This window comes from Microplitis demolitor, chromosome 10 (assembly GCF_026212275.2).
Source record: "Microplitis demolitor isolate Queensland-Clemson2020A chromosome 10, iyMicDemo2.1a, whole genome shotgun sequence".
Classification (NCBI taxonomy): domain Eukaryota; kingdom Metazoa; phylum Arthropoda; class Insecta; order Hymenoptera; family Braconidae; genus Microplitis; species Microplitis demolitor.
In genome coordinates this window covers 12990723-13011160 of record NC_068554.1, presented here as the reverse complement: position 1 = coordinate 13011160, position 20438 = coordinate 12990723, and the positions used below count along the sequence as shown (strand labels likewise).

The 20438-nt window shown below is 31.4% G+C and overlaps 1 protein-coding gene across 1 annotated transcript; it reads left to right on the top strand.

The window, feature by feature from the left end:
- Nucleotides 1-310: 310 nt before the first annotated feature.
- Nucleotides 311-1486, top strand: LOC106693301 (uncharacterized). Its single transcript, XM_014440287.2, has one exon. It carries the CDS (start codon nucleotides 311-313, stop codon nucleotides 1484-1486), a length of 1176 nt encoding a protein of 391 aa, XP_014295773.2.
- The last annotated feature ends 18952 nt before the right edge of the window (nucleotides 1487-20438 follow it).

Below are 20438 nucleotides of genomic sequence, written 5' to 3'. Positions count from 1 at the left end.
CCTCATAGAAGAAAACTGGCGGATTATTTCATCCATCAACGTCCAAAAATTGATCAACAAGTACCCTTTCCAATGGAATCACTTGCAGTCGACCTTGTTTGAATGTGCTAAAGTAGTAGATACAGGGTCCTGTATGCACTATCTGAAACTCGACCTCATGTCTGGAATAGAAGAGGAAATAAACCAAGCCAAGAATAGACTGAGACAGCTTCTAGAAGAAACAGAATTCAAAACTTTACCTAATGACCGAAATGAATGAACCCCATGGTTCGGATTTGTGGGTACGACCGCCAGGGAATTGTTCGGAACTATGGTTTATGATGATAAAAAACATATTTCCAAAGAGCTTGACAAATTATACCGGGATAACGCAGAAATAACGCACTTGATGAAAAACACCACCCATATCGTTAGGAGTGAAATTAACACTATCCTCGAGAACGAAGCACAAATGAAAGCCAATTTGGATACTCTGGCTAATGCAACCAAAGCGGTTACAAATGCGACTCAAGAAGCGTATAAATTACTAACATATGTAGTGAAAGTCATAATGTTGGGGGATGAACGACAAGAAATAGCCTCCAATCACCTCAGGGTCCTGAGAGAGGCAGAAACTATTATTGAAGAAGCCAAAGCAGGGAGACTTTCGCCACAGACCATCTCACCCTCGCAACTTTATCAAGCAACCGTTTACATCATGAAGAAACATCCCGATTTAAATCCGCCACAGCCAATCGACAGAATGGATATTTCAACCTTGTCATCAGTATCAACAGTCAAAGTAGCAAGGGCAAAAGGATACTTACTCACTATAGTAACCCTGCCCTTGTTTCACAAAACTCCACTATTATCATATGAGATGAGACCACTACCAAAACCAGAAAACCTGAATGGTAAAACACAAACTCTAGCCATATTACCATCAAAGAAATTCCTGATCACTGATCCTGATCTGCAACAATATTACTTGGCAGACAACGACTATATCAAAAAGTGCAAGAATATCGGAAATGACCTATCCTGTCGTCCGGAAATTCCATTCCAATCTACGGAAAAACCGGACGAAGTTGACTGCGAAATGAGACTATTAATGAAGTCAACCGAAGAGGTCATGCGGACCTGCAATGTTCGCATTATTCCCAAGTGCAAGACCACCTGGATAAAACACTATCAACCAAACTCTTGGGCATATTCGACTTGTGTAGAAGAAATATTGAGCATCAAATGTTCTAACTTAATCGCAAAGGATCATTACATCAATGGAACTGGAATGGTCCATATTAAAAACGGGTGCGAAGTCAGAAACAAAAAATATTTACTGAAGAGCATAAATGAAGAGATGACTCAGCTCAAAATAACTCTGCCGAAATTAAATTTGACCTTACCATCTATCTCATTGAACCTATCGGCTCAATCAAAGATAACCAGATTTTTCTCAAAAATCAGTATCGACCCTCTCCAAAGTGTCGACGAATTCAAACCCTAGGGAGCAGGGCTAGAGGAAACAGAAAACCGAATGTTCGAGATTTCTCTCCATCACCAAGAAGACGAAACACACTGGAAAATGACAGCAGGGAATTTGCCCGCCGTGGCGGTGCGTCCTAATCTTCTTCAAATTCTGCCTGTGCTGTAGAAGAAAATGTTCTTCCACCTGCAAGAAAAACCAAAAGGCAGTAAAGAATTCCCAATATTCAGATTGAGAAACCAAACTTACCTGCGGAAATCGACACGACGAATTAAATCAAAACAAAATCGAAGTGATAGAACTCAGGGACACGTTACAGCGTGTAACTCCAAATAAATCTCCGTCAACTAGCACCAAACCAACAACACCAACAAAAGGGAGAGAGAGTCTTCAGACTCAGCGACTACGCACCTCCAGTTTAAGCAGCACTAAACCTAGAAAAAATCGCGCATGAGTTTTCAGGGAAGTTCTCTTTTTATTTTTATCTTTGTAAAATTATGTTCATTAATTCAAAATCTTAACATAACCCAGAGAGTGCTAAAAGATTTTCCTAAAATTTAGAACAATTATTAAATCAAGGGTTTTCTTCTATCAAATCAAATCAGACATTCATACCTTAATAATTATCTTTCCGTAGAACTCCACTGAGGTTTCCTTTGGACTTTATTAAAACTCGTCGCAATTCCTACAGGATACATCCGCGTTCAAACTCCTTTTATTTCCTTTTTTCCACTCAGATCAACTCCTTCATTTCACTTTTCTACATCACGAAAATTTTAGTTAAGATCTAGCCGGATAAACGAATGAAAAAAAAAGGGAAGAAGAGAAATTTTTTTTTTAACTCACCTCACTTAAAGCAGACAACTTCACTTACCATGCGACCAACAAAATCGCTAATATTTCAATCGAATTACAAAAAAAAAAAAAAGAGAGAGAGAGGAAATTCGGTTTTTTTTGGAACTCATGTGGTGTAAAATGAGCGAATAAACTAGTTGGATCTGGTTTAGGCGAGGTAAATTAAACAATTAAAAATTACTCAGATTTTATCAATAAATGAATTATAGATTTATTCACACTTAAAAATTATGAGAACTTATATTAAAGCGAATGCGACTAGAAATTAATACGCGATAGCAAATGCAAACTCAGATATTTTATTCACGTATAAATTGACACGTGGTCAGTAGTGGTTAAGTTCACGGAAAATTAATTCACCCTTAATTACTAGCGAAAGAACAATTTATATATTCTCAATAAATAGCAGTCTTGATATACTGACTAAATATTGAGGATAATTCAGCGTAGCGGTTTAGTTTAATATCACAAAAGAATTAATTACTGAAGCGGTTTCAAGTGGCAGCCTTGCTGCATATAACGAATTTTCCTATTGGCTTAAAAGCGCGCCAACAGGTATCAGTTGATAGCGAGCTCTCTCATAGGCTGACAAGGCAATATAAAACGAATTTTGTGATTGGTCAGCTTGTAGCGGGTTCTCAGGACGTCTTGACACGATCCTGAGTTATAAATTGTATGTGCCGGGCCCAAATAGCGAGTGACCCGGCACTATTCTGACCTTCAGTCAGTAGCGAGCTCGGCTTCTCCCGAACCGAGCGGAAATGCACGAAGCTTGATTTAAATTAATCAAGCTCGTGACTGAACAATGTACATGTACGAATTGATGGATAGCTATTTAATTAATTGAAAATGGTGGATTATCTAAATAGAGACGTCCATTAAATTAAATGTGCATGTACAGATTGATTGATGGTTATTCGTTTAATAGAAATTTGTGGAGAATAAGATCATAGCGGTCTGTCAAATTGAATATACATATACAAATTATTTGATAGTCATTTAATTAATTAAAAATGGTATATAATTAGACTAGAGCTGTCTATTAAATTAAATGTACATTTACAAAATAAATTCAGGCTATTTATACAATAAAAATTTTCAGGTAATCAGACCAGCGCCGTTTGTATAAGATGTACATATATGATTTAATATCATGCTTTATATCTAACTACAATCTTAAAATAATTACTAATTTACTTTTTGTATTTTATTTATTTTTTCATTATTTAAATTCACATGTTCAACTATAAACAACGTTATATCTAGCTGATTATGGAGATTTCAAACTACAGGAGTACAGTAACAGCTGTCTTTTATTTTGAGAAGAACTGCAGAGCCTTCTTATATTTATATTTTTATCAACATTGATGCTAGTTTATTATAACAGCGCCACATATTCTTTTCCCAAGCCCCCAATGGTTCTCAATAATTCCTTCATCCGCTTGCATTTTTTTTTTTGGGCAGAAATTCGCCCACTTGACTTCGCCAAGGAAATGTAGTCCCAAAATTCGAAAAGAAGACAAAGTAGTAGTTGCTTAACAAGTCAATAGATGGATGTAGGCGTTAAATTTCAAAAATAATAGTGGCTGCATTAATTAATTGAAAGTAAAATTAATTTGATTGACAACATGATTGTTTTGGGAGAACTTTGTTTTACAGCAAACAGAAACGAAATGCGAAACAGCGCTCTCAATTAACAATTGAATAAGCGCTTGGATAGAATATGCTATTTATTCTTTTGATTTCAACGAATCGACATGAATGTACTTGGAGCTAGCTTAAAAACAAAATAGATAACACTACTTTCCGTGTCAACGATATTTATCTTAACTAATAAATGTATGATTGAGAAAAAAATAATTTAATTACAGATATCGGTTTTTCCAACAACTAATTAAGCAACGGTCAATGCTGTAGACGACTACAAGAACAAATCAGTGGATATGTGCAATACGGAGAGGAATAACAACGACTTATAAATAACAAAAGAAAATTAATAAAGCAAATATAAGAACTGTTTTCATTGTTTATTTAATTATTTTCTTATTCTGAAGCAAATACAAAGTAGAAATACGACTGTAATGAATAAATTATAATAAAATAGAATTAAAAATAATTTATATATCTTGAATTTAGAGCTGTCCACTAGCTAGCAGTTTAAGTTGAAAGCTAACTTGGCGGACAATAAAATTTAGAGCTAGAATAGTAATCACTCCCACTCCGATGTGTATAAACAACATTTGAAGCAATTAAATTAATCTAAATAAAAATAGATAATGATTTATGCATCATAACTAACTTTTCATTGGAACATCACGTTACTCTAACCGAGCAGTTAAAATTAACTCATACCGAAGTGTTCTATAATTTTTTGGTGACTTGAGCCTTACACTTATAGACGTATAATTTACATAATGAACAATTTACTACTGTAGACGTACATAAATAGTTGTTGGAACATAATAATAAATTTAATTTTATATTTACGGTAGTTTACGATCGTACAAGAATTTGAATTTTTATCGACTTTGGAATTCATAAAATAATTTTCAGATGAGCTTGTAAACAATAGGTAACGCAAATAGATGAAAATTACAAAATTTAATTAATATTAAAATATGATAATAATTAATTAGACGCCCCGATTTAATTAAATTTAATCATCTCCTCAGTATTCGACAAAAAATTAGTTTTTTGTTAGACTCTAAGCATTTAATAAAGTCTAGGTGAGCTTAAAATTACAATTCGAGCCAAATAATTAAAGTTTACAACATTTAATTAATATTAAAATATAATAATAATTAATTAGACGTCTCGACTTAATTAAATTGAATCATCTCCTCAGTCTTCGACGAAAATTAAAATTTTTGTTGGAATCTGAACATAAAATAACGTTCAGGCAAGCTTATAATTACTAAACAACGCGTGTAATTAAAGTTTACAACGTTCAATTAATATTAAAATATGATAATAATTAATTAATCGCCTCGATTTAATTAAATTTAATCATCTCCTCAGTCTTCGACAAAAATTTAAATTTTCATCTAACTCTGAATGTAAAGTGAGCGAATAATTCAGTTGGATCTGGTTTAGGCGAGGTAAATTAAACAATTAAAAATTACTCAGATTTTATCAATAAATAAATTATAGATTTATTTACACTTAAAAATTATGAGAACTTATATTAAAGCGAATGCGACTAGAAATTAATACGCAATAGCGAATGCAACTCAAGGATTTAATTCACGTATAAAATTGACACGTGGTCAGTAGCGGTTAAGTCAACAATAATTAATTAACAATTAATTATTGGCGAAAGAACAATTTATTTATTCGTGTCTTACTTAATAACGCATATAATTAAAGTTTACAACGTTCAATTAATATTAAAATATGATAATAATTAATTAGATGCCTCGATTCAATTAAATTTAATCATCTCCTCAGTCTTCGACAAAAATTTAAATTTTTGTCTAACTCTGAACATAAAATAATGTCCAGGTGAGCTTATTATAACAAGACCACGCATATAATGAAAGTTTACAACATTTAATTAATATTAAAATATGATTTAATTAATTAGACGACGTGATTTATTTTCGTTTGAATATCTTTTATCTCAATGCCCAAAAATCAAATTGAGATTAATTACGACCTATAATTAATTATCAACATAATTCGACATTGTTTAATTATTGTAAATATTATTTATATAAGATATTGAAACGAAGATATTGAAACAAAAATTAATTATAACGTTTAATCAATTACTTGTATAATTCTATAATAATAAATCATTGTAAATATTAATTACTTAAGTTACAGAGTAATGATTAGTTCACCTAAAAAACTTTGAAAACTTGTAACTTAATGACAGGAGTAATTTTTTCTCAGGCTGTGGGCGTTAAGTAATTTCTTAGTGAGCTTATTATTGCTCAGTTACGCGTATAAAAATATCTACAATCATTAACCAATGAAAAATCAGTTAATAATAAATTGGACGTTGAAATTATTTTCACTGTAAATATCTCGTCAGCTTATATCAGGAATCCAAGGTTTTTTCAGGCCCCGATCCGATTATCACTTTCAATTATTATCTGAAGCCCAGTTTCTGCTTCGGAATGTTCAATCATACTCACTTCTATTTTTGGTTTTCTCAGTAAGTCCTAAATTTGAAACCCATCATATATTTATACATCTCTCAGCCTACTGTAGTTCCACAAGCTATTCATTTCAGTTGTTTTTTTTTCCATATTGCATAAAATTCATCACTGATAGCTCAAGGAATTTGACCTGGTACCTATGACTCCTTTTCAACTAATCAATTCTAGATGTACTGAAATAGACAGTAAATTTTCTAATATTCGCCGCAATCAATTACTAAATCAGTGATGAATTAAGTTCATATAAAGTATAACAAAAATATACATACCATTTTGGGATGTAGCCATTTTGACAATTTGGTTTTCATAAAGGAAATTTACTTAATTTTATGATATCCCATCTTATCTTTGTCTTCATCTCATATTTAATTGATATGTAGTCCTGTAAGTTAAATTGTCAAACGTATTTAATTAAATGAAAATAGGTTTATGCATATTGTACACTGAATTTTTTACTTACATAAATATGTATTGTTATTCCTTACCCATTCTATAATTGACATGCAAACGATTCCTTTAACGTTATAGATAACAATATCAATTTATTACATAATCTTTGAAATATTTATTTTCATAGTTTATTGTTGCAGTTTATTCATTATTTACAGAGGCGGCCATTTTGGTATTTTTTTTTACTCTCAGAAAAAAAATTGGTGAGTAATGAAGACATCTGAGATCAAACCAGTGGTTTTGCTCGTTGTTTGCCACAGCAAGTGAGGGTCTGACTCACCACTGTCTTTGCTTTATCCCCACCATTTTTAAGTTGTCTCCCCAAGAAGAGTGCCTGTGCCACCACTAGCACTTCAGATGGCTCTTCTGTACCCCCCCCCCTCAGACTTTTCACTCTGTGTTCACTCTTTTGTTGAGACTGAGCTTAATTCTTTTGTTTCTCATTTTTATGCTACGCTCTTATACCCCCCTTTGGCACAATTTTCATTTTATTGCGATATTTATAATTTTTTGTGTATAAATTTTATACGATTAAAAATATAAAGTGACCGCTAGTATAGAAAGAATTAATAATCTGTCAATTTCTGATTCGCGTGTTGAGTAAAAAAAAACTATTAATTATCTCATGATCAGTGGCTATGAAATATAAAATTTTGTTTTATTAATTTGTGGAGTTTTTGTGTTTTTGTTCTTAAACAACAGTTATTTTTTATTTTTTGTAACGTCTCTAAGTACTATTTATGGTTTCATACGTTCAATAACATTATTATTTTTTTTTTTTTTTGTTTCATTTTTTATTTTCATGGATTTCTAAATGATAAAGTAAGTGAATCCATGTTTAAATGTTAGATATGTGAAAAAAAATAAATGATTAGAATTATTTTAATAATCGTATTGAAAATTTTGTAATAATCGGTATTTTTTTTCTTCATTGGATTTTCTATGATTAGTGCAATATACAGAATAATGAATCATAAATAACAAATATTTTTTTTCATAAAATAACGGTGATATGTTACTCATTCTAAGGCAGAGAAAATGATTGTCAAATTTTCAAATTAGTGGTACGATATTAAAGATATTGGAGTCATTTTTGTTTCTTCAAAAATTAATTTATTTTTTCAAATATATACTTTTGGTTCAAGAGAATATATATTTTATTTTCTTTTTCACTCCACCCTAATATGTACACAGAAAACAAAGTTATCTTGAGTCAAGAAAATATTTTGGAAAACAAACGTTTTCAGAAACCAAGCCTAGATTTTATCGAGCTAAGAAAATTCGTCTTGTTCAAAAAATATTTCTACTTTATCGAGAAAATTGAGGTTTAAAAAAGAAAATTTTGAATCAAGAATATTTACTTGTAGTCGAGAATTAATTTTTCTGTTTATAAATTTTTTCTATATTCAATAGTTTATGATTTTGAAATTCATTAGTGTAGTAAGGTCTTAAAACAAAAAAATAAAATTTACGTATGTATTAAATATTAGATTTCTTATTGTTTGTTCAAAAAATTATAACATTTTTTTTTTTAAGAGTTACATGAAATTAAATTCAAAAAGCCTTTTATCCGATACAAAATAATTATTTCGAGAATTATTAGCTTTTTTACTTTTGATTAGAAAATATCATTTAAAATTATTTAAATTAAATCATAATAAATTATTTCAAATCCTCAGATAATCATAAATCATCCCTTATCACATTTCTTAATCAGGAAAAACATTAATTTTTACTTAACAATTTCGTAATTTATTGAATATATTAGCAAATTGAAAAAGGTCAACGTAGTCCTAATTTCGCCGATACATAGATTTAAAAAAAAAAATTATTTACACTTGATATCAATTAGCAGTTAAACAAATTTCGTCAAATAAATTTCAGTCAAATCGTCATGTCAATTTTATAATTCGAAATTTTTAATTTTTTTGGCTAAAATTTATTCAACAAATTTCGTTTAACTCCCTATTGACATCAATTGTAAGTAACTTTTTTAAATTCTATATCTCAACAAAATTACTACTACGTTGTCATTTTTTCAATTAAGGTTTCAATTTTTTTTTTTAATTAATTGATAAAATTTTAATACGGTTATGACAGTTGAAAGTCATTGCATATGTATGAAAAGTAGGGGAAGGGGGGGGGGGCTTTGTCTTAGAATGCCCTTAATTTCTGTTTTGAATTCCTTTAATGATATTTTTAGTTTAGACTTTAACTGTCAATTTTTTTTTTAATTGCATTAACATTCTTTATGTATTATCTTTCACATTATATTATCTATTATCTATTGAAGAACATATATTTGTTTAAATCTGGTTCATTATACTGAATGTACATTATACGATATACACTTTAAAGATTATCGCTTCGTTTTCATTTGCATTTATTATCTTTCATTTCCCACCAGTAATATAATATTTTTTATAACTCATCATAGGTGACGACCAAAAACAGCAGTCATGGAGATGAGGAGAATTAGAAGTAAAACTACCCCAAAAAAACGTTCTATACGTAAATCCTGGGATAGCAAACTGACCACTAAACGTGGGCGTTCATTTACACATCAGAAACAAGCAGCTATCTACAGTGTTAACCAATTTTTTGAGAAAGAGGATCTTCATTATAAGAAGCATGGTGAATTTTTAATTCCCATTGAGAAAGTGAGGTAACTAATCGTGCGAATTCTAAAAATTTTCAAAATATTGAAACTATCACTTTTGTTTTCAACCATTTGTTATATCTTATTTTCAATTGATCTTCGATGAATAATTGGATATCAAAATTGTAGCGGGAATTTTTATATTCGTATTTAATTGTGACTAATAGTGAATAATTGAAAACCCTGTTCTTTTTTTAAATTTCCCCGTTTCAAGACTTTTTATTAATATTATTTAGCATATCAAGTTTTTTTGAGAAAACGTATAGTATTCTGTAGCTTTAAAATAATTTTTTCAAAGTACTTATAAGTACTGAGGTCAACAAGACAATATTTTTGTTCTTAACAAGTAATTTTAAATTAATAATATTTCCACGTTTCAAATCAGTAACATAGCTAAGAGCTCTGAGGCGTCTAAAAAGTACCTTTAACATTTTCGCGATTGAGGTGTGCAATTATTTAATTTCAGTTCATTTTTTAATAACTCATACAGTTACTTTATGAAGCTTTTAGGAATCATCAGAAGCATTATGAAAGTAGAAAAGCTCATAGGACTTAATAATGGTGACATCAGTTGATAACTAAATTGTCGTAAATGAGACTGAAATTAACAACTTCCCTTTTTGGGAAATTTTCAATTTTTTGTGGTAGGAAGTTGAAAATAATCTGAATCCAACTTAATAACCCCTGGGCGGGTGACGATCCTCTTTAGAAAATCTCATAAAATCTAGTAGGTTCTCATAAATTCCCGTTGAGATTTTTATAAGTATGAATGAGTTTTATGAGAAGTGCTATAGTTAATTATAGGACCTTATACATACAGCTATAAGAATATATCGGATCCTTTAAGCAGGGAAAGGCAAGGTGAAAGTGGTGGCTTACGTTGCTGTCCGAATATACGTACAATATATATTCCTTCATTGTTCGGTATAAAATGAAGTATCAGGATTTATTTCATGGAAATTTCAGCGACAATAAAAAATTTAAAGTTATTGAAACTGTGTCATAAAAAAAAATCTTTTTTAGGATTCTATTTTCAGGAATTCCGTATTGTAGGAATCCAATAGATTCTCACAAATTCCCATAGAGATTTTATAAGAATTAATGTGTGGATTATAGTTAAGTATAGAGCCTTATACATACAGCTATAACAATTTATTGTATTTTGTAAGCAGGGTATGCCAAAAAAAATCCAAAGTTAGGCGTCTCAAAATTTCTTTCAAATTTTTTTAAAGTTGTATCATTGAAACGCATATGTTTTGGTCAACTTTTTAGAGATCGTTTCATAATTTTGATTATTGACTCCACATTTCTATTTACTGTTTGATTCATGAACATAACTATAAATTTCATTATAGATGTAGAACTGCTGCTGCTCTGCAATACTGTAACTGTACCGTCACAAAATACGTGGGAGTCGGCTATCAGAATGAGATGTTTTCAACACCAGGCAAAGAACGAAAAAGAAAGGCAAAAATTCGAAAGATTCCGGACGAGGTAAAGGAGGAAATTCGTAAGCTCATTTACGATGCTTATGATGAACGTGAGTAATTGCGATACTTTCTATGTGAGTTTTTCTCGGGCGGCTTAACCGATTGAGACAGTTCTTCACTTGGTTAGATTTTAGAATCGATCGATCAAATTTACTCGTGTAATTTACTCGTAAAAAATATTTTTCCGACAAAATTGTATGTATATATTACGGTATTTCAAAAAAAAAATAATTTTTTGAACTTCCCGCTAAGAATATTGAAAATTTTCAAAAAAAAAAAAAAAAGGAAGTTCTTGGTTTCGGTCCGATTTTTGAAAACCGAATTTCTATAATAGATCTTGACGTTTCAACGATCTAGGGAGTTATTGTAACTAATTTCAAAATCATGTCGGAGTGTATGTATGTGTGTGTGTACATATGTATATGTATGTACATATTTTGTAGCTTTCAAACGGATGAACGGATTTTGATCTCCAAGGTGGTATTTAACGCGGCTTGTTAATTCCTACAGCTGTGAAAAATTGAGTTTGACTGGTAGCGTCCGTTCAAAGACATTTCAAAAATAAAATTTTTTTAAAAATGTATTTTTTAATACTTTGTAATGTGCGCGAAGGATTGATTCCGAAACCTAATCAGCTCTAACACTTTATAAGCCGCGTCGAATGCCTCTTCAACCATCAAAATCGGTCAATTCGTTCGAGAGGTGTCGTTGAAGAAAAAAAATGGTAAAAAACGTTTTTTTCAAAAACAATGGCATACAAAAGTATTTTCGAGCTCGAAAATTTATTCACATCAATGATTTCAAGCTCAAGGAGCTCAAAAACAGCGGGAAGTTTTAGGGTCGGCCGGCAGGGTCAACCGATAGACAGATTTATTTCTCTCGGAAACAGGTTGAAAAGTTTCAATTAGGTATAAAAATTCACCTGAAAATTAGAACTCTTAATATTGACATTAGAAGGTTCCGCATTGCACTTTTCTAGTTTCCATAAGAATAACATAGAACATTTTTTTTGGCGTCTTCTGATTTTTATAACTAGCTAACGATGCGTCGTCGGGAAAAATTGCTGATATGCTTTTGTAAAGAATTCAAAGTTCTACAACAAAATTCTCTTATCGTTTTTTGATAAATCCATCTTTTCCAGCAAAACTATGAGGCTTCTCAAAACATGTCATCGGAACTTTTTTGTAGGTAATTTCATTCCTTACGAATTACGACAAATGAAGTTTTTCTAAATTTCCCATTGTTTTCAAGTTATTTTCATTTCAATGTTAAACTCTTAAAATCAATCAGGAAACTATTTTTTTAAGAGCTTGACATTGAAATAAAAATAACTTGAAAAAAATGCGGGATTTGAAAAAACTGTACTGATAATAATTTGTAGAGAATAAAATTGCCAACAAAAAAGACCCTGGAAAATTTTGTGATAAGATACTTTCGCCGCAAAAGTAAAAAACTCTACAACTTTACTTCGAGCTCTAATAACTTTTGAACTGATGGATTCGAATGGGAAATCTGTTTTTTCAATGAGCTAGGTCTGTAATCGATATTGAATTTCTTTTCTTGTGCGAAAATTATTTTCGTGTTGAACTATGATTTTTTCCCTACACGGAAAAAAAGGAATTGTAATAAATAAAGTTTGATGTCTAATAATTATAATATTCTTAGCGATTAATATAAATTCAAATAGTAATATCGTGATTTCAATATTTAATAAATAATAATTATAAATCGAATACTAAAATATACAGTTGATTTAGATAAAATTAACATTTAAAACTATAAAAAAGACAAAGTAAACACTAAAAAAATGAAACTTTAAAGTTTAACAGCCAAAACTTAAATATCTATCGTTTGTAAAATAAGAAATCAAAATCTCAAACAATAAAAATATAAAGGATACAAAATAATAAATTTAGTTAGAACGTTATTTTCTAAAGTCCTCTAACTAATAAACTTTACCAGGAGTTGTTTTTAAATTTCAATATTAGTCAACAGTCAAATTTAATGATATAAACGGGAATAAATAAATTTTCACGGATATTTATTATTAAAGTAAATATTAAATATTCCATCTAAAATCATTTAAGATTAACTATATGAAACTGTACATTATACTTCGTCAATTTGTTAAAAGTATGTGTCAGCCTCAGCAAATTTTATTTTTTGATGCAGTAAAAATTCATGCGCTACCGTCATCCATTTAAGTGCGAAAATAACTTTTTATTCTCATACGCATGATGTGGCCGAGCGCTCTAAGTGCCAGGGACGGTACTCTGTTCGCGGAAGGTCAGCAGTTCGAGCCTGAGAGTCGGTTAAAATTTTTCTGATGATTTTTCATATAAAAATTCGAACAACCACATACTGTACCCGACTGAAATCACAGTTATTCATAATACAAACAAGGGTGCAATCAATTAGATGCACAACGATGAGAAAATAGACAATGGAAGAAGAGAGAAGGAGGGGGTGATATCAGAAACCTGAATAGAACCTTGTACTACGAGAGGAAACGGTAAAAGCCGGACATAAATAATACAAAATAAAAAAATATAAAATAGACCAAAAAAAAAAAAAATATATATATATATATATATATTATTCGAAACAATGAAATGAGGGTTTAGAACAAAAATTATTACTACGGTAGCAAAAGAAAACGTAACGATCGACTTTGAAATAATATACATCGAATTAGAGATTTTTATTGTTTGAAACTTTAAAATTTATGGTTTATGTTTTAATTTTTATTATCGTCAGTCTAAAAAATATCATCCTGCCATTGAAACTATACAATTCAAAATATTAATTTTTACTATTTAAAATTTTAAAAACTATATCTTTACTCTATACTTTTTTTCTTTGAGCATAAGTATATTTGAACAGATCACTCATACATTTTAACCTTATACTGCATAATAAACAATAAAATCGCACCCGGGCGCCGCATTACTATTTGAAACAATAAAAAGTATTGATAATTCGAGTGGATTTTAACATTTTTTTTTTTCGTGCATGCACTTAAAAAAAATGTTGTTCTGAAATGACTCACCCTAATAAATATAGTTTGGATCTACATACATAATTCAACGTTTATAGGTTTCATACTAATGGGGCATCAGATCTAATCTTACATAGATTTAATTTATAACTACATATAAGTTTGTATCAGTCATATCTCATCAAATCTAATTATATATAGACTCATAAATAATTATATGCAATTTCATATATGATTATATACAATTATATATGAGCTTGTATATGCTCATGTATCATCAGATAAAATCATTTTTCATCAGGAAAGCATCGCTTTTCATACGTAGAGCTTCGGCCAGATGAAAAAAGTTTTTGCCTAATTATATATGATTATATATAATCATATATAATTATACATGAAATTATATATAAGTATATATAAGCCTATACACAATTAGATCTGATCATACTTGGCTTTTATAACCCCAATAAATAACCATATATAAGTCTATATATGATTTCTGATCACATATGAGTCTATATGTAATTAGATATGATTATACTTGGCTATTATAACTACATATATAACAATATATAGATCTATATATGATCAGATCAGATAAACAATTTAATCATAATCATATATGTACGTCCATTTATGATCTGATTATATATGGGTTCATATATAATTAGATTAGATTAGACCTGGCAGCTATAAGAATGTTATGTCCACCGCTTAAATTTAAACTAATCATCCGGGATTTCTAAACTTTTCTATATTTTTAAACAATTGATATTTTTAGAATATTTATAATTCACGGATATTTATGTTAGTTTTTTATTTTATTTTTAATGCGTCCTTTTTACACACTCGAAAAGTGATTTTATGCGCAAAATAACTCAGCCCGAAATGGAATCGCAAATACACGTGATTTACGTCGCTATTTCAATCGTACCGAAAGTTTCTATTAATCTTTGAGGATTTTTAATAGATAAAGAGGTCGATTATTGCTTTTTCAACGCCCAAGCGGAATCCTGCAATAATTGACTGCAAAAAGATGTCAATTTTAGAATGCCTTATTGATTATTCAACGCCGAAGCGGATTCCTGCAATAAGATTTAAATAGAAAATATTAAAGATCCTCTTATTGACCTTTGAACGCCTGGGGCAGAATCCTGCAATAAGAGTGCACGGAAGTTCGACGTTTGAATATTCGCGGACCGTAAGTTATAAGAACCGACTAGCCAAGAGCTATGAGCGCTCAGGCTTTTTATAGACTTTGATTTTGCGATTAATGGGAAATTTTTAATTATTGTCATTGGTGGAAGGTGACGACAGTTTATTAATTGTTCGTTCGTCGTATTGCAGTTATGCACCCACTATTCTTTGTCGCATGAAAAGGTGGAAAAAGCTGACGCAGCGTTTTCGCGCGCTTTTGAAAAGAGGAGCTCTGTAATAATTATTTTTAAATAATTATTAGAATAAAAAAAAAATTATTTGGACATAACAATCCCCCGGAATGTAAGAAGGTTGCAAAACTATCTTGCTTTCCTAAACATATGCCCCCTCTTTTACAAAAGCTTGCGATAACGCTTACAATTCTAAAAAGTCTTACAGCTCGGAGATTATATAATTATATAAAAAATATAGAAGATTATTTTGGTTTTCTGATATGATTTTATATATTATTATATTATTTATATAGTTTTCATCTAAAATCGATTATTTTTCCATCACCAAAATAATAACTATTTTTAAACATAACGATTACATAGGATATTTACCAAAAATTAGGATTATAAGATTATTATGTGATTTATCTCTCTATATGCATCTGATACGTACACATTTGCAAATGTATATGGATGATCTTGAGACTATGAAAGGTAGCGAAAAAGGCTGGAGAGAATAATTCATTCGAGCTGTGCGAATCCGCATTTAGCCGCCACCTAGCGCTATTTAATTGCGAATAGATTTGCCGCGTCTGCATGAAGAATTTGATCTCCGGCTATCGTCTTTTCTCGAGACGGATCCCGCTGACGCTCAGTGCGATTTGTGGGTAGGAATACTCAGTGCGATAGTAGCATTGAGCCCAGCAACTTCAAGGTATACTTTTAAAAAAAGAAACAAAAAAAAAAATGTACGTCACCCGCCACCATTATCAAGGGTTTTCAACGTAGTTCTAGCTGGTGAGGCACCAATTCAATTTCGATGTAAGTACTGTTTACTTTCGTTTACTGAATTTCACTAAATTTCACAAAAAAAAAATTAAATTATACATATTTTTCCTCTTTTTCAAGCGTTATTTGAAATCGGGATCTTAGTAGATGTTTTTACAAGGCCGATCAATCAGCTGCTGAGGATGAGGCTGCTCCTCGACGTTAAAGAGATCGTGGGGGTTCTCCCTCCTGAGCTCGAGGTGATGGCGCACTACTTCCGGGCCTCCTGGCCCACTACGCCTCCTCGGGTTCAGTTGGAGGCGCCGAACATCTAGGAGATTTGGGTCCTGGCTACCAGCCTAATAGAAATGGCTGAGGACCTTATGAGCTAGGGAGACAAATAAGAATTTATTAGAAGTTTTTTTTTATATGATTTTTTTTTTGTTAATAAATTTTTTTTTTTTTTTTTTTTTTTTTCTTTATCTAGAGCTGACCTGCCGAGGGCCCCCCGAGGAGGATTAACCATCTTCAGCAGCGGTTCCATCACATTTTTTTTTTTTTTTTTTTAGAAATATGTTTATGTACTTCTATATATATTTCTTTTTTTTAATAATTTTTTTTTTTGAAAATTAAATTTGTATTGTATTCAAATAAACACCTTTTTTTTTAATGGGGTTCTCTCTTTTTTTTTCTTTTAGAAAATAATTTTTTAGAATTTAATTTTAATTATAGTTTTAAGGTAATTTTTAGTCTTTCCCTTTTTTTTTTCTTTTTGATTTTTAACTTAATTTTAGGACTTAGATTTAATTTTAATTTAATTTTAAGGTTTAGATGTATATTTGTAGCTTAAGTATAGGTTTTCGCTACGGCCGTGTATGAGTGGGAGTGAGCGCGTGATATAAGAAGTGGAGAGTGAGAGAGAACGAATGCTCAGCATGGGGGGGGGGTTGTTAATCGGTCTCTTTGCCTGCATTCGCAGCTCCCGCGGTAGCATAGCATCAATGAGATGTTAATTATCGACCGTCGTATTGATCTCTTCTTAATAGATCTTAACCGGCAAGTGGCGTCATCTTACGGCAGCCAAAGGAACTATTCTCTCCAACAGCTTATTTCGTTAACGACATAGATTTTACGATTTTGACATGAATAATCTTCATTTTGGATGGATTTTAACAATGATAAAAGATGAAATTATACTAAAATAGAGAATAAATGTCATGTATAAATGTGGAATGCATGGAGAAAGGTTTTTACAGGTTTTTGGGATTGTAATATTGGCGAAAATTTTTTTTTCTATGCTTCCTGGCAATATCTTAAATGTAAGAATTATTACAAATTCGTGTTCAGCTTAGTATAGATTATAGTTGATTTGTCATATTACATGAATTTTTCCGCTGATTTAGCAAGGTCATGTTTAATTTTATTTAATTTATCCTTTTTGAAGGAAAAGATAATATTTGAATATAGTGTTTGGTTGAGTTGTTCTTATAGGTAGTGGACGTTCGTTGCAATAAAGGGGCAGTTGGCTAATTTTTATTAAAACCCATTTTCAATTTTTAAAAATACGGAATTTGGTAGATTCTGGTTCAGTTCACGATCGGAAATTTAGTAAGTCCAGGATTTGTTGCTGAAAATGTGTTTTAATCGCCCACCTGTCGAGATTGTCGATCCCGAATTGGATCCTTTACCGATCCCACTAGAGGAGGTTCTCATCGAAGTACAAGCCCGTTGGTACTTGGATTCGGACCCAAATTTTTTGTTCGTGACCAACCAGTGTGAGATCGATTGGATCCATTCTGTGGCACCACCGTCACCCCCGTCGGATGCCGATGGTCGTGTTCTTACCCTATTAGAGGTAAACGGATTTGTCTTGTTTTTTTTTTTTTTTTTTTTTTTTTTTTTTTTGAAAAATGATTTAACTATAATGAGAGAAGGAAGTTTCCTTCTATATTTTGTTAACTTATGGATTTCAGTAGATGGTGGTCAATTTGCACTTGCATTTTACTGATAATGCCGAGGTTCGTGACAGTTATTTATTGGAAGTTTTGAGAAATTTCCGTGATGTTCGAGAAAACAGGAATAATTAGCGATTATTGAACTCAAGTTTAAAAGGTTCCTCTATCGACTGGCTATTCAGAAGGCGTCAATGATTGTAAATTTTTTTTTTTTGGGAATAAAAAATTTTTGAATGGATTTCCAAAATGTTACCATTTTTTTTTATTTTGTTATTTCTCAAGAGTTTCCTCATTATTTTTTTCTTTTGTTTTTTTTACTGCTATAACTCTCTCACGGCAAGCGCGTCTTATTACTGCTGACTAGCCATTTATGCGCAAAGTCAGTCATTCAGTCATCTGGTTTGAAGCTAGCATAATGAGCGTGTCTTTTGGTCAGAAGTACGACCTTGGGGATCCCATTTATTATTTTGTAAGAACCTATGCTGAATTCGCTTATATTCGGAGGATTTTTGCAATCTGGGATCCCAAAATTCACATTTGTGAGTGTTATTACTCGTGTGGTGTACGCAACAATTTGTAACACGTGAGTGATTAAGTGTTAAGTCAAGGTCAATCGTGTTTTTAGCGTTATTATTTCTATTCGTTTGTCCAGTATTATTTAAGCTGTGGTTCTCTGCCCTACTGTTCTGACCGATTGAAGTATGAGCTTTTCCTGGCCTGGAGTAAACATCTTTGGAGGGAAAAGGACGAGGATTTAGATGATTGGATGGAAGATTGGATACCAATCTCGTGGCTCTTTGAGGAAGATGGGAAAGAGGAGCCAGAGGGGGAACAATTCGAGGAATTGGACTAAAATGGTGCAATTTGGTCATCACCAACGTTTGCTTGGTGAATCGGGAGATGTTATCCCTCTCGAGTCACTTTTAGCTGTCAATTTCCTTTTTTTTAATGAAGAGGAAATGAGCTTGAAGATCGTTTGTTCCTTCTTTCAACCCAGAACCTACCCATCCTTTTTAATAACCGTATACAATCTCGGATATAATAAATATGCGAGTGTAAACGGAGAGAAAAAGCGGTTTTTATTTTCTTTTCCTCTTTTCTTTGAAATTTATTATTATTATTATTATTTAATGGCGCAATTCGCCAGGTGAGTTAACTAAAATTTTTAAGGAACATGTGACCATTATGAGGTGAGTAACATCCTGATGTTTGTTGTTAAAAGAAGATTTCTTTTCTATTTATTGCTTCTATTTTTTTTTATAGGAGGTAAAATAGAAGTAATAAGGATGTTTTCCTGGAGCTGAGGTTTTTGTTTAAAAAGGTGAATTTTAGTGGAGAAAGGTGTTTTATCTCAGGAGTTATGTCAACGTCTGTGAGAAGTGGCTGTTAATAATATTCAGAGTTGCACATGCGCTGTGAGAGGTAAGCACTTGTCTCTTAGTTAGATTTTTAATAATAATTCCTTTAGTTTCAACAGGAATTACCAATTCCCCAATTCCCTGTTTTCTCAAACGTCCAGGTGACTTAAAAATTTGTTATAATTTGAATGAATTTAAATTTAGATATATAATTTTCCAAACTTAATCTCATAAATTTAGATTTTAAACATTTTCTTAATTAGAATATAGTAATATAATTTTTCTTAAAATGTTATGCCGGTAAAATAAGAATCTTCTTTCAAGACGACGTAAAGTGTCGGTCAATGTATAAGAATTTTGTAAAGTCACAGAAAGGCCCGAAAATTATTTTGGGTCTGGATTTAAAGTACTTCAAAAGAGGATTTATATTTTTCCGTGACATTTTGATTTGACTTATACATTATTCTTATCTTGTTTAGGATGATTAGATCGGAGCGTTGAAATCTGAGAGGCGAAGGCCTCTCGTGGTACGAGTTGGAGTTGCTGATTTACTTGCAGAGAAGACGACACGACTTGAAAGAGCTGGTGGAGTTCCCTGGAGCTCGATGACTTCTGGTTGGTCCTTGAGTTGGACAGACTTTAATTTGGAGTCTGAGGTACGTCTGGTTTCTTTTACTGTTTTGGGATGTACCTTGCCTGGCTGCTTGTTTTTCTTGTAGGTGAAGCAGCGCTTCTTGCTTGAGCATACGCAACATTTGAAGAATATTGGAACGACGAGGATAACACACAGTACAGTTAGGATCTACATGTTTCCCACCGTCATCGTTCGATGGATATCGTTTTATTGATGGTGTAACGATATTTCGGACATTCGATTTTCCGTTTCTTCCAATCCTGCTTCCCAGGG

Bases quoted from the DNA above. Each gene is read 5' to 3' on its own strand.
- LOC106693301 (XM_014440287.2), top strand. From the start codon at position 311: ATGGTTTATGATGATAAAAAACATATTTCCAAAGAGCTTGACAAATTA.